General features: G+C 51.6%; 1 protein-coding gene across 1 annotated transcript in view; it reads right to left on the bottom strand.

Moving 5' to 3' along the window:
* The window catches only part of SIM1 (SIM bHLH transcription factor 1), a gene marked incomplete at both ends in the record, with an annotated part of 48,325 nt that extends 33,345 nt beyond the window's left edge, over window positions 1-14,980 (bottom strand). The window contains 7 exons of the mRNA XM_082480956.1: window positions 829-935; window positions 1,048-1,247; window positions 2,445-2,530; window positions 2,667-2,775; window positions 2,914-3,003; window positions 4,048-4,130; window positions 14,806-14,980. Coding sequence (XP_082337082.1) covers window positions 829-935; window positions 1,048-1,247; window positions 2,445-2,530; window positions 2,667-2,775; window positions 2,914-3,003; window positions 4,048-4,130; window positions 14,806-14,980 — 850 coding nt within the window. The remainder of the gene's footprint in view (window positions 1-828; window positions 936-1,047; window positions 1,248-2,444; window positions 2,531-2,666; window positions 2,776-2,913; window positions 3,004-4,047; window positions 4,131-14,805) is intronic.
* Window positions 14,981-15,295: the final 315 nt, after the last annotated feature.

Raw genomic sequence — 15,295 nt, 5'->3', positions numbered from 1 at the left:
ACCACCACCCCAGGCCCCCGTGGGCGAGGAAAGGGACTGGCAACCCCTTAGCATCACACCGGGAAGCAGCGTGGACAGAAACACCCGTGGGCAAGGGGGTTGGAGACCCTCGGGCAGGGCTGATCTCCGTCCTGGTCAAAGACTCTTCGGGGAGATTGATGGGGCAGGGTGAATACACCGGGAGGGGGGCGGTTGAATCCCCCCATCCACCCTCACCCCGACATATCGTCATCGAGATTTAATTCTATAAATCTGGCTTTGGGTTTTATCTCTTCTCGTTACATTCTCTGTAAGGAAACTTACCGGAAATTAATATCCTTTTTATTCATCTATCCATGTATTAATGTCATCATGATATCAAAATAGAATAAAGAACAGCTCTCCGAATCGGGCTCACTACTGCAGTCAAAATTAGATACACAGATAAGATTTGTGAGACTTGGTGGAAGTGGAACAAAAGTATTTGGATTTCACTGGCACGGCTTTTTGGAGCAAGAAAAAAGGTTTTTTCCTAACCGGAATTTGAAGTGAACTGAGCGCCTGAGGTTTGTGCAGGGGAGTTCTTGTCCCACAACCGGGAGCTGAGAAGGGGAAAATAATCTTTCACTGCCGATCCCCTGCATCTCCCTCCTGCCTCTCCCTCCTGCCTCCACCTCGGAATCCAGTCTTGTTTCATTAAAACCTCGTGCAGATTTTGCTTATTCTCCCCTCCAGTGCTTTTCCCGTTCCGACCTAGAGGTAAATCCTGGCAAACCCAAAGCCCATCTGCAGGGGGAGAAGGCGCGGGGGGAGAGGGGCAGGGTCTCTACAAGACCGTCATCTCCTTACACAAGTGATGAGCGCATCGCAGGTGGAAGGTGTCACAGCCATGGACGTGGTGGTAAAGGGTCTTCTCTATCAAGTCCTGGGGCTCGTAACCTGTTAGCTCAGCTACCCTGCAAGAGACACAAGCAGCAAATACCAGTGGGTGAGAAGACAGGAGAGGAGTCCTGGGGGACAAGAAGGGAGGGGCTAGGGGAATAGATTTGGGAATAGCCCCAGGTCTACCTGGAATCTAAGAATATGAGCTTCATGTCTAGGCTGGCCCGAAACATGAACATATTGCTGTGGAGCTTGATCTCCGTCACGGCGCTGGGCGGCAGCGAGTGGCCCACGGCGACCAAGCCAACGTTTTGGTAGCAGCCGTCGAAGGGGGACATGTCCAGGCTGTATTGGCGGATCTTCAGGTACCCGCTGCAATGAATGACCTGCCGGAGACACAGGAAAGCTCGGGGGCTGCCTAGCAGAGGGTGGGAGGGTGTGTTGTGGCAAGGTCCTCCCCGCCGAGGAGACCCGGACAGACCCCGCCGCCGCCCCGGCTGGTGCCGATGCGACCGCCGGGTGCCCCGGAGTCGCTGCCCCCGCGCCACCGCTCCGGCAAAGCGGCACCGTCTGCGGGTTTTCTGCTTTTCTGTTTGGGTTGGGGTTGGGTTTTTTCCATACGAGAGTTCAGCACTGATCTAAGGCCCATTAAAGTCAACGAGATGTTTGGGGTTTTTTTTCCACTGACTTAAGTGGTTTTTGGACCACCTCCTAACTACGCTTTTATTATTCTTCTAAAAAGGAAAGACGCGGAAGTGCCAAGCCAGTTACAACTTTGTAATGAAGAGTGTATGCGTGTGAGAGAAAGAGTTTACATGTGTGCGTATGTCACATGTGTAAGATATGTCTATTACACAGATAGAGCAGACGCGACCCGTAGCCAGAATGTATCTTTGGACGTAGGTTTAGGTACGTCTCCTAAATGCATCCTCGCAGATGACCGCCGTGTACTTCCACCCTTACTTCTCTATTATCAGGGTATTTCTTCCTGGGGTAAATTCAACAGATGTTCCTGTTCTGCACAACATCACCCACCGCTCTCCGGCGTTGTGCAGCTGACACAAAAGCGGGGAGAAGGTAGGAGAGCGGGGGCTGTCCCCACCGAGGAGCCTGAACCGTGTGAAACACCCGGGCAAAACCCTTGACTTGGAGAGCTGGCCCTGAAGCTGACGAGTTACCCAATAAAGAAATAAATTAACCCAGAGCTCCCGTTGTGTCACCTGACAGCTTCCCAGCCACCTCGGGAACGTCGGTGGTGGTGCGAGGTTCAGTTTAAAAAGCAAAATAAAACAAACAAACAAAAAAAAAAAAACACCACATAAAAACACGGGGAGCTCGATTGCTTGGTTTTGTGGTTTGAGCTCTTTAACCTGAAACTCCGAGAGAAATTGTGGCTCTGAACCACATGAAAGAGTACCGGGCTGGGACAGCCCCCGCGGGCAGAGGGGGCTCGTCCCCACTCCGGTCCCCGTTTTCACGGCCGAACCAGCGTGCTCGGCGCTGCCGGAGCAGGAGCGCGGAAGGCTGGGGGCAAGGGGGGGAATGGGGAGGGGGTGGTCGTGACCGTGGCCGTGGGCACGCACCTTGTAACCCCCACAGGTCAGGCCCGCGTTCCTCTTGGCCAGGACGCACTTCATCCTCAGGAAAAAGGACCTCTCGATCTCGTACTCTGGGAAAGGGGAAAGGCGGAGGGTGAGGGGTGAGCCGCGGGTTCTGCCGCCCCTGCGCGGTTCCGTCTGCGACCGCGCAGGCCAAGTGGGGGTAGTGGGGGTGGTGAGGGGGACGCGGAGGGCTGTGTACTTTACCCTGCACAAAGTGCGAGTGGTAGGGCTGGTGGGCCGTGAGCACCGCCGTCATCTCATCGTGGTCGGCGGGGTGGATGTACTCGTAAATACTATTGCCAGTCAGCTCTACCTGTGAGGGAGGAGGAGGAGGAGGAGGGGAGGGAGGAAGGGGTTTCATCGCCGGCACCGCTCACCCTCCCCGCACGCAGCCGGGGGGGAGGAGGGGGGGGCAGGCAGGCACGGGGGCTAGCAGCCCCCCCCAGCTTACCTGCGACAAGCCCAGGTGCACCGAGGCGGTCTCCGAGATGTACATGATCTTGCCATCTGGAGCCACGACAAATATGAAACCGTCCAACGTCTGCAGGAAAGGGTTGAGAGGTGGGAAGTGTAAACAGGCAGATAGATCCACCCATGAAGACAGGTAGATCCATGAAGTACCTGTCCCTCGGATTTATTTTAGCAAGGGGGCATTCCTGTTCAGGCTTTGGTTATTCAAAAAGTTGGACGGAAACGGGCAAGTCCTGGACAGGGATTCCTCCAAAGTTCCTGGACCCCTGGGATACAACCCACTTCTCAGAGGTATCCAGCTCAAAAGGTCCTGGTAATGCAAAGTGCCTGGGAAGTGTCTAAGAAGAGCTCCTGGCTACCCGGTGATTAATATGTCGATCCTAGAAATCCTGAACGCTTCTGTCCCATTCCAAATGTCAATGGGAGTTTTAGCGCTTGGATATTTGCTAAGGAGACTTTCAGCGAGCGAGGAGGATCTAAAAATCTCCTTAGTGTAAATAAGGGACAAGAAAATTTACCAGGCACATTCAGCAGACATAGAAGGGACTTCTCGGTGTGCCGAGGGCAGAATGGTCTCCCAAAAGCCCACACAAGCCCAGCAAAAATGCGTGGTGAGGGTGCTAATATTTCTTAATATTTCAGGTAGCGGTGAGTTTTCAAATGTGTCCTACCTGTTTTGTGTCTATTGTTATTTCTGTGCCTGCTGAGCCCAGGACAGCCTCCCCCAACCTGCCTCTACAGCCTCCCGCTGTTCCTGCACCGCCATTGCGCATTGCCGGGACTTATCACCTTGTTAATAATTTGGGGAAAAACCATGCTCTTATTCTCTGGTCCCAGAAGACACACCGGTATACGCTGTGAACCCCTCTCTGCGGACCCTGTGTTGGCCAGTGCTGGGGCAAAGGACTCGGAGGGACCAAACCACAGCCCCATTACAGCGCACGACATCCAACAGCGACGGTTCGTATTTCTGAAGCCCTCCCCCCCCCCCTTTTTTTTTTTTACTAAACATGTGAACAGTTAAAAATTAGTCAAGGTGGCAATTAAAAGCTCAGAAGAAGGAATGATTTCCTTAATCATTAATACCATAAGGCTGTCGTTTCCAGACCAGTACCTGCAAAAGATGGGATCCCAGTTCCCGTCCAACATTATCCAGCGGGCTGGTTCGGCTAGAGTGGCCCCAGGCTTCTCCAAGCCCTGTTTATTTAAGACATACAAAAAAAGTAAGGTGAGGAGATGAAAAATTGACTCGTGTAACCCTGCTGGAGAGGAACTTTTTTTTTTTTCATTTTTTTGCTTGTATTCGCTCTAGAACATGTATAGATATAAACTTTAGAAAACCGGGCATGATTTCGTTGCACAGAGAAGCTTCTTTGGTGGATTTTTTTTTTAAGACCTAACTCCCGCCAAAGAAAAATAGCAAAACTCCTATTTTGAGTTAACAGTTAAATTCATTCCTAAGATCTAAGTGAAATAACGTGCCAGATAAAAGGGCTTTTTGGTGCTGCCTTCGGCTACTGGGAACTGTCTCCTTGAACTTCGGGGAAAGCGCCTTTCTCCTAACGTCACCGGAGGGATCCTGGACAACCCTGGGAGCTATTTAAAATGAAAGACAAGGGGTGTGCTGGGGGAAGCCTTTGATGTCGAGAGAAGGATGCGGTTAACGTGGCACGACAGTGTCTGGGCAGAGAAACCTCTTGGGGGCGGGCGGGCCAGCGCTGCGGCTGGGTCCTGCCCGCACCTGAGCGCTGCCCAGAGGAAGGCAGAGCTCGGCTACAACCTGCTGGCTAATTAGCCATCAGGCTTTGGAGGGGGAGTAATAAAGATGGGCTGAGCCCCCCTGCTCGCCAGAGATCACTTCCCAGTTTGATTTGTGACCTCCTGCCTCTTTCTGTCTTCGAGGCCACCGTCCTCTCACCTGGAAGGTTTATAATTACCTATTTGGGGAGGGAGAGAGGAGCGACCGTATGCGACTCCTTCAGCTCTCCCCGAGCCCCGTGTTAAAACGCTTTCCCCTTTAGTGGTCCCCACTCAAACCCACGGAAAGCAAACTACCTGTCGCTAAGCCGAGCGCAGTTTCAGGGCTGCGGTAAGGCGCTTGTGGGGCGGCCCAGGCAGGTCACTGTCCGACGGCACGGACCGTTCTCCCTCCTGCCCCACGGAGCCGGGGCTCCGGGGTTCACCTCCCTCTTCCCCGCTGCTCTGGCAGGCGGGATGGGTCTCTCTGCAGAAGGTACGATCTGCCTCCAAACAGCCCCCTCCAGAAATTAATCTCTCTGGACCTGTCTAATGTTTCAGATGCCACTTGTTTTCTCCTATGCAAAGTGAGGAGGAATAAAAGCCAGATGGAAATTACTCCACCGGAGTAAAACTATTTATGGGCGATGCCTTTTCACACTGTTGTCGCTGAAATAATTTAAACGGGGCAGTTACAACCTTTTACGCTTATGGCATGAAATAAGGCTCAGCCTGGCAGGCACAGACGCTAAGATAAAGTAAAAAGGACGAAAAAAATTACAAATCCTGATTGATGGCTGGGGTGCGGATCGCCCGGGGGAGGGGAGAGCCGAACCGGGGAGGTTTCCCTCCCGCAGGGCGGGCTCGGGGAAGGCAAGACCCCGTTTTCCGGCGATTTCGAGGCAAACAGGCGAGGTGGCGACAGCAAGCAGCCGCGGGCATCCCTCGCTATTGACCGGCTTCACCTAGGTGTTTGCCGGTCTAAACAAAGCTAACGATTTCCTCCGCGTTGTTTGAACGGGGCATCCCACGGCGGCCCTCGCCCGCCCTCGCCACCGCCGGAGCGGCACAGGGATGCGCCCAGCTCGTTCCCGCCTTTCCCCCTCTTCTCCCCCTTTCCTCGTCCACATCTCCACGCCAAGTTGTCTCTCCACCACTCCTACACTTGTCTCCTTCCTCATCAACTTCACAGCCCTACAAAGGCAGGGGCATCTCTCTAGCCTGGCTCCCATCCCACAGCTCCGACGTGTATCAGGGTGCCAGCCAGAAACAGGCTCCCTCCCGTTAATTCCTCCACGCCAATTAACGGGGACCCGGTGACTTTTTCCTGATCCTCCGAGCTTCACTCCTCCCTGCGCCCTCCGGAGCGGGAGGACCCGCGGGGGATGCCCGGGGGGCTCCGCAGCCACCTCTCCCCCTCCCCGGGGGGAACCAGCCACCAGGACGGAGGGTCACCTCCGCCCCCCGAAATCAGCAAGGAGCTGGCAAATCTTGCACAGCTTCCAGGGAAAGAGAGGAAAACCCGCTGCATATTCTTTTTTCCCGAGCTCCTCAGAAGTTTCTCTGCTGGGGAGCCAGGCGGCTCTTTGCGACGCCCCCCCACCTGGAGGGAAATCTAAATGACAGGTTTCTGTATTCGGGACTAAATCTGCGCTCCCCGCCTATGATTTAAGTTGTTTATTAATCGACGTTTACGGCTGTAATTATTCTTCTTCTAAAAGGGAAAAATAACCCGACCCCGGCGGGTTAATGAACAGCTCACGGGCATTACAGGTTAACCTCCCCGCGGGAAGGCGGCTCTTCACGGGGCGCTGAACTCCTCGCCGTGTTTCAGGTGGAAACCCCGCGCTGCGGGGCCGTGTCTGTTACTGGTTTATAATTAAACGTTTTCACTTGTCTACCTGAACCGGCTTTTTGAAATCCTGTCACATGAGACGGCTTTTTGTACTTCTCAAATGTTTCAGCACTTTCAAGTCAGAGGCTGTTTCCATTCATTGCCAAGCCCAGACTCTCCCAAATCGACGGGCTCTCCTGATGCCCCTTAAATACTGTTTTTAAAGATTACACGAGAAAACCTCTCCATTAATATTCCCTTTTATATTTTTTTCCCTGACTATTCGCTTTAACATCCAATTTCCTTTTATCGAGGGGGCACACTGTGATTTCTTGCACTTGACCTACCGCAGAAAATTCTGCAAATCCTTTGATTGTCTATTTAAAACAAAACAAGGAAATCAGCTCTCCCTTTTGCTTCAGGATTACGCTTGGAAACAAGATCTAAAGATTCTCTTGTAATTTGGAGAGCCAACAGCATAATAGGTTTGGAATAGAAACAAGCAGCTTTGTGAGGGGAAGGATAACTAAATCGTTTTTAGGCAAAGGATTTTCCCAGCTAAAGTGGCCGAAGACAAAGCAAAACACAATCTATTTTGGAAGATTTCCAGGATATGCCACGTTAACCTTAGCAGATAAATTTTGCTTTCTTCCTTGCGTCCCCCTCCCCCACCAAAGTCTGGTTTATCATATTTACATAAGTAGCCTTAGAAGGGATGTATCTATTATGGATCTAAGGAGCCAGCGAGCTCACATTTCATTCGGAAATAGAGGCGAAGTTTTACTGTTGCTTAATACTTGATGCATTGTAGAACCATTTCCATTTAAATACCCCCGACCCACGGATTACCTCAATGGACTGGCTGCATGGGTTTTGTAATTTCCTGAAAATGAGATTTCGATTTATAAAACAAGAAACCAATTAGTAACCAAATGAGGCGAAGTAGATCCACTAAAATTGACCTAATCCCACAGGCACCATTTAGGCCAGTTCTTGGCGAATGAATGATGAGCAACCGTCTAGCGTAAACTCAGGGCATCATCCAGCTGTGTTATTCAAGCAGCAAAAATAAATGGATCGAGCTTTTCTTTCGGAATGAATTTGATACTCTTGACAAAATATAGATTATAGGCTCCTACCTAACAATCTCCTCCACTCGAGGATTTTTATTTTTTTTTTTTACTAAGAAGATAAACAATTGGGGCCACAAGAAAGTGTCCACCGGAGGGGGGGGGGAGGATGAGGCAAGGCATTTTAGCCCGGCTTCGTTTGCTAAGAGCAGTCCCGTTTACAGCCTAACAAGGGTGCGCGGAGACTGCGCCGGGATTGCGCGGATCCTGCTGGGAGCCAGCGTGCTGACTCAGCGTTTCTCCCGGCACTTCCCAATGGAAAACCACTGCGCTTTCCACACCGAAAAGCATCTCCATCGGTTTCACGGGACAGCCACACCGGCGAGACCGTGTGAAATGCCTTGTCCCCAGCTGTGCCCACCCGGCACTGGGCCAGCGGGTCCCCACCGACAGCCTGTGGCTCGGCTGCCTTGGCCCTGTCCTTCCCCTCATCGTTTGATTGATGCAAGCCTTGATGCCGGCAGCCAATGGAGGGATTGGGTGGATATAGTCCCTACCCAGTGGCGATATTGTCGCAAGGAGCTCCTCTGTCCCACAGAAGGGGGGAAAGAGATTCCTCAATCATTTCTAATTTGATCTAGGCAAAGGCGGAGGGAGGCAGGCGCAGGGAAATGAGACTCCAGGAGGCCCGGGCAGCTCCTTGGCCCTGGTTGATCTCCGGGTTACTGTGAGCATCTGCAGCGCAGAACCCACCTCGACCCCCTCCTTTGTCTGGCAATAGCAAAGGGGGGCGGGGGTGGACGGCGGGGGTGGGGTGGCCAGAAGATACAAGCCCTTATCTACTTTGTGTTGATTTGCCGGCTTTTAAAAGCGGTTACTACGATTCCCCCAACGGACTATCCGTCATGAAATCTCAGCGCAACCCGGATTTACGGTAGCGAAGACAACGGCAGAGCGGGCCATTTGACGTCCCCGTTTAAAAAATCACACAGTGGAGCGCCCAGCCTGAGCTCCAGATCCGCTCCTTTGAGGGAGGAAGGGGGGGGGGGTGGGCAGGCTTTGAAGGGCAGCTACCTCCGAGGGAGGCTGGGGGAACCCCTGGGACCTCCGCCCCCCCCCCCCCCCCCCCCCCTCCCGGGGACTTGCCTCTGCGCCCTGCCTGGCCGCACGGCCCGGCGAGCCCCGCGGGTGGGGGTGCGAGGCCCACGGAAGACATACACGCCGGGTAGATGCTGGCGTGGAGAGAGGCCCCCGTAGGCAGAGTTTTCTCCTGTTGCTGAGGATAGGAGGGGGGGTTGCCCGGGGCTGTCCCCGGTGCTGCGGGGCCGCGCTTGGGCGCCGGCCCACCGGGGCAGCAGCGGGGACTTCTTGCCTAAACCGGGTCCCGGGAGCTCCACCGCGCGTTTCGCTTCCAGACGCTTCTTAAAACTCCTTCTCCGGGCAGCGGCCTCCGCCGCTCGTCTGCCGGGCTCTCCCCGCCGCCTCCCGGGGGCCGCGGCCCGGGGACGTGTCCGCTCGCTTTTGTTTCGGTGCGGTCGCTTTGCCCTTTGAACGAGCCGCCGCTCTCCGCCCGTTAAAGATGGAGGAGAGGCAGCTCGCCCGCCGGCCGCACCGCTGGGGATGCTGACCGCCTCCGAGGGCGAGGGATAACGGGACCCCCGGCCACCTCCGCCCCGGGGCTCGCCCCCTCTCCGAGGCTGTCCCGCCGGACCTCTCTCCCTTCCCGTCCCCGGTCGTGCAACCTGCTCGGTGAAGCCGCTCGTAAAGCTTCACGGAGGGTATTTCAGCTCCGTGCGCAGCTGGTAAAGCAGCACCGCTCCTCTTCCCCCATCGCCCCTCGCTGGCACCGCTGCCGCCTCGTAGCCCTCCCTTCAGCTGCTCTGGGGAGAAGAGGGGCACTGATGTTTTTTTTTGGGGGGGGGAGAGGGAGGCAGGACAGCTCGGTCCCCATCTTCAAGGCGGTCATTTTCCCTCGTAAATGATAAATAGCAGCACCGGGAGCCGGAGACGAGGGAGAGAAGCTGTACGCCCTTGTTACTGGCAAGCGAAAAGGCAACTGGATGTTGTATCGAGGAATTAGCTTGATTCGATTAACCATTTAATTAAATAGTCTACCGCCAGCACTCCGTTTTGCCATCGCCTAGCGCCCGACAGGGCTGATTTCTCAGTTAATTTAACAGGCAGTGGTTAATGATAACTCAAAATCTCGGCCAAATGAGGCTTCTGTAAAGGAGTGGGTCGCCGTCGAAGAATTCAGATGAAATGGAATAAGCTATGTTAAAAAAAAAAAAAAGCTGCTCATTTCCAACTGCCTGCGGATGCCATTAGCAAGGTTTTGTAAAGATTTATTATCTCGGTAAATCACATGTGTTCATTTGCAGCGGAGATAAGTTAGCATCCCGCTTTCTTTATAAAAATAATAATGAGGGAGGAAAAGTCCTGTTGACTAAACAAACAACCCTATTAAGAAAACGGTAGTGGAAATAATGCCGAGACCGATTCACTCTAGGAAGAAATACCAGCATTTTGGCACACACGGGGTAACGGAATTGCGCTCTGAAATGCAAACAAACGGAACCATGCCCAAATTGGACAGAAGGGGGGGAAGAAAAAAAATCAGGCAAATTTTCGAGCGCAAACAGAAAACGCAAATTCAAATAGTCCTTATTCCGAAGAAACTGAGGAGGGAAGGATTTGCACCAATGTGCTGGAGAACACGCGCTATTTATATGCAAGCGGGAAAATATCCTCCGACATTAAAACGGTCGTATGTTGCTAAGAAGGAAGAGGATGTTTCTAAAGAAAATATGGGTTTATCCACTCATCTCGCTTAGTATTCTTTCTAACACAAAAATCTGCTTTTTCAACGATTATGCTAGTAGTTTAGTTCTGCACTTCACGTTTTAAGTTCACATCAAAACTGGAATTAAACAGAGAGGCAGCGTGGAGAGTAAACTGCAGCTTAAATGAGAAAAACTTCTGTAAGAAAATAAACACTGAAACCTAATGCTCAATCATTTCCCTTAGCAGTAAGAAAAACAGCATTAAATCACCTATCCACGTGGGAAACGGATTTTTTTTTTTTTCTGTTGATCTCTTCCCCCTTTAAAATAAAACAAGATTAAGGGTTTCAATATTGAAATGTTAACCATCCTGATTCGGCGAAAGTTTATGTAAACGGAGCCTCTGCTTTTGTTTCGAAAATCAAACGCCTCTCCGCACCGAAACGATCTGTTCCCAGTAGGACAGAGGCTGCAAACCCTCCTTTTCCCTCTCTGTTCACGTAAGGAGAAGAGGACCCTCAAAATATTCCCAACTAAAAAAGGAAAACAACAAACAAACAGATTTATTGCGCCACTCGGTTTGGTGGTTTTGGTTTTTTTTTCCTCTCCCTTCCCTTTTGCATACCCGCGAGGGTCAGCAAAGATTTACCCCTCAAGTTATAGCGACCGGATCTTTTTTGAAGAAAAATTCTTTTAGTCCTTTGACATCGCGGAGATTTTTCCAGAAATTTTTGAGGATACGTTACTTGCCATTAACTATTTAATATTAAATTGAAATTTTAGGATTTTTAATGAACGTTAACTCACGAGTGAATTTATTAAGAAGTTCTGCTTAGAAAAAAAAAAAAATCTTCCTTACTGTCCTCAGCGATTTAACAGATCTTCAGCCTTTCCAAAAGATGCCTGATCACCGAAAACTACTATATGTCTTACAGGCTTTCTCCTCCTGAGACAGAAGAGTTTTAGTACTGAAATGATGGAAGCTACCTAAGCCGCTGAACGCTTTTCACCCTTGACGGTTTTAATCTGCTGGAGACCTAGTAAAGTGAAATCGGGGGTAGAGAGAACAACCCGGGCGTTTTAATAGCTTGTGAGAATTACATAGCAATTACGAGAGGGAGCTCGCCGGAAAATCTCTGCTCGGTTTATCAAGTTTATTCGGTGCCACCGATTTGTGTTTAGATTTCTGGGGGTGAGACGGAAACGGCACCGTGATTATTCTGTGTGTGACTCTCCTGGCATTTGACTCCCATAAAACTCTTTTGTTTCCAAAATGAACCCGAAATTTACCCACCTTCTCTCTTTCTAGGAACATTTCAGACGTAAAAATATGCAGACAAATGCACACCGATTCTTTCCGCTTGTCCCCCTGTCCCCAGCCCCGCGTGTGCGGGGCGATGAGGAGTATATATCTTTCTGTACGTGATTATTTACAACCAGCCCCTATGCAAGCACTCTCCGGGCAGATGGAAATTCGCTCTTGTACCGGGGAGAGGGGGTGTGAGTTACCCTGGAAGTGGAACTCCCTGTTACGGAGACAGCGTTTCTCTACCCTGACTCCTCCGAGATCTCTTTAAATGTATGACATGACACTTCGCCGTGCTCCCGAGCCTCCTGCCACCCACCTCCAGCCCTTCGGCCAACTCCCCGGGTCTGTCCCGGTGCTTGTATCGCTTTCGTCCCCAGGGAAAAACAAGCAAACAGAGCCCTCTTTCAATCCATCCAACATTTCTCCCCTGCCTCCTTCTTTCAGAGAGGCTTTTGCTTTGGGTACGTAGTTTCCCCGGCGGCCGCTACCTGTCTTCCCTTCCCAGCGAAGCAATGGCTTCTTTTCCTGGCTGGGGGCACCGGGAGACCAGGATCCCCCCCACCCACTCTTCTTCGCCTCCCTCTGCCTTCCCTGCGGCCGGACGAACCCAAAAGGCTGGTGCACAAGGACACCCGCTCCTGCAGCCTCAGCGTCCGCTCCCGCCTCCTTCCCGCAGCCTCCGGGAAAAAAAAAAAATCACCCGGCCCCGGGCTCGGATCCCGCACGGCCCGTGGGCGAGTCGTTCGTGATTACTGTTAGGGAAACACGGAGCCCCGGTGCCGGGCCGGGGTGAGCTCCCCCCTCACCTTCCCACTCGCAAATACGTGGGAGGGAGAGGGAACCCGCGTGGGGCCGCGGAGAATACCCGGCGCCACACCACGCCGCGCCCCCCCCCCCCCCCCCCCCCGTTCTCAGGTCTTTGTGCCCAGCCCGCGGTACTCCCCCTTCCCACCCGCGGCCCTGCGCGGAGCGGCGGTCTCGCGTGGATCTGCCGCCCGCTCGGCGCCGCGCCGGGCCTCCCGCCGCAGCGCGCCTCGGACGGGCGAGCCCTTCCATGCCTGCTCGCTGCTTTTCTTTTTAATTCGCAGTTTGTCTTTAATTAGGCTGCGAAGGCTCTGCTGCCTGCGAAGCCCCGCTTAAGCCGCCCCCTCTGTCTCCGCGCCCAAATTAGCATCTGCTGCGGCCGGCAGCGGCCCCGGCCCCGGCGCACTTCGCCACACGGTTCCCCAGGGCATTCAAACATCCTGCGCTGCCACCGAGGGACGGGGATCAGCTATTCTTCTCTTCCCATCATTACTCACAGCCTACAAGCAACACCATATGCTTCTTCTGATCAAACAACCCGCTACATAGGCATCAGTAATTGACGAGACCTGCTCGAAATCACGCAGAAAGGTAGCCCACTGAGACCGCAGGAGTTGACAAATCATTGCTAATAATCCTTTTAGGAACATCATGGGCATCAGAGTTTGCAATAGCTTTATTTTTATAAAGTATGCGCTGACAGTATAAAGGACGACAACTTCTCCTTTGAACCAGAGGACTGTCCCGCATAATGATCTCCAAAGGGGCAGATCACACAGGGGAGGAAAGTGGCTTGATAAAGGCTTTAATTATTCTTATTTTATCCGCTTCTTTGGTTCTAAGCGTCTCGGAGACATGGTAGGTTGTTTAAAGAAACTATTGCAAGATGCACTGGATAGGAAATTACTGCTGGTATAAGCGTTCATACTCTAGATATTAGGATTCATACGTAACCGTTGGAGGGGGGGGGGGTATCTCCTCCAGTCCAAGTGATTACCCGAGCGCACGTTTACTTTTAAAAAGTAGAATTAGGACCAATAGTTCCCAGACTTAATCAGGTTTAGAATAAAATAAATAAGATTTAAAAAAATGCAGCCAAACAAAAGAACCAACACAACAGGCCGTATACCCAGTCTTGATTTGTAGAACATAATAGTCGGCCAGACCGACCGACTCACTCGAGGTACAGCTACAGACAGCACAGAGGGACGTGCCTATGTTATGCTCTTTCCTTCATACACACTCTTTTCAACGAAAGAAACAGCCAATTTCACTACTAGGTGGGAAAAAAGCTCTCAATACTTTTTCTTTCATGCAGACAATATCTCCAGTGACCGAGCTAAATAAAAGATTACTGAAGTATTTTTGATTTTGCTTCCTACTTCTTATGAAAGCAATAGAGTGAGAAGATAGGAGAACTTTATCCTGACCCTCTTAACTTTTTGTGCTGTTTGTTTTTCTTGGCAGCCGATCTCGAAGCCCCAAGACGGTCGCTTTAAATCCTAATTCTACTCAAAAGCAAGACACACTTTAGGACGCTGAAGTCTGCTTTTGCCGGGCAGGCGGGACTGTCGCTGCTGCCGTAGAAGTCAATGCCAAGTTTACCGTCGCCTGACCGTGGAGGAGAATCAGGCCCAGTGTCGGACGCGGGACTCGCAGCCTCGGGTGGGCAGGGGCGGGAGGGGGTGTCGAATATGTCCGAGTACAAAACTCCTGTTGAAAACTTCCGAGGTCGATTAACGCCCTCAAACTGCCCTAATGATCCTCAGAGCGAGACACATGACATTCATGATGCCATTCGGTGTGTTTGGCTTATTTATTTAGGCTGCGTGAGTGCGCGTGACAGCACGCCTGTGCTGTACCTGTGAACCGCACCTTTGCTCGGTACACGAACTAAGGCTTTACGACTTTGCATAGACTTATGTAAATATTTACCCATATATTAACTCCCCTCCATAGTATGGCTATAAATAGGGGGGAATCTTCCCCTCTATTCGCCACGCACGTGCTTGGCGGGGGACGCGCATCTTACTGGGAGACCAGGGGAAAAGAAAACGCGTGTTTGCTTTAGCGGAACACGCAGCAGAGCTCAGTGCCTTCGAGTGTTGACAAAAGCCCCGTAAGTCCCCAACCAAACCTGTCACAAGAACTGAAGGGAAAGCATTTACGACAGAGAAAAAGTGACAGCGGAGCGCACCCTGCCTCCGAGCACACCACCCCGTGTAATTTACTTTTTTTGTTTCTTTTCTTTTTTTTCTTAAAAAAAAAAAAGTAAAAGCGACAACTGACACCTGGATCAGAACGGAAATAGAGGCGAATAGGCATTGCCACCTACCTTCTGGAAAAACCACCCTCATTTTTAAATAGCTGGTGGTGAGTCTGATTATGGATGCTTTGTCCAGCTGAGAGGTGATAGCGGAGGGCAGGGGTAGTAATTTCGCCAGTTCATAAAATTCACTGTTTTCTTTCTCCCGTCTAGTCCGGGCAGCATTTTTGGACTTCTCTTTCATCGTGTTTTTTTCCCCCCTTCCTTCCTACAATTTAAACTCCAGAGATTCATCCAAAGGTGGAAGGGAAACTTTCAGCTGCGATTCATCTCTCCGGAGCATCAGGCAGTGATTCTGAGCGCGGCCATTACTCTGAGAAACCGTTCAGTAGCGTAAAATGCAAACAAGTATAGAAGACCAGAGAGGTGTTCTTCAAAAAAAAAAAAAAAAAAAAAAATCTCTCAAAAGCAGAGTCAATCGGACGGGAAAGGCATTTATCCAATGCTGCTCAGAGACTCCAAGCAACTGCGGGAAAAATAAAATAATAATAAAAAAAAG

Source organism: Vanellus vanellus (genome assembly GCF_965231255.1).
Source record: "Vanellus vanellus genome assembly, chromosome: 3".
In the NCBI taxonomy this organism is placed as follows: domain Eukaryota; kingdom Metazoa; phylum Chordata; class Aves; order Charadriiformes; family Charadriidae; genus Vanellus; species Vanellus vanellus.
Note: the sequence above shows the minus strand (reverse complement) of the source record. Positions and strands in the feature narration are given on the sequence as shown.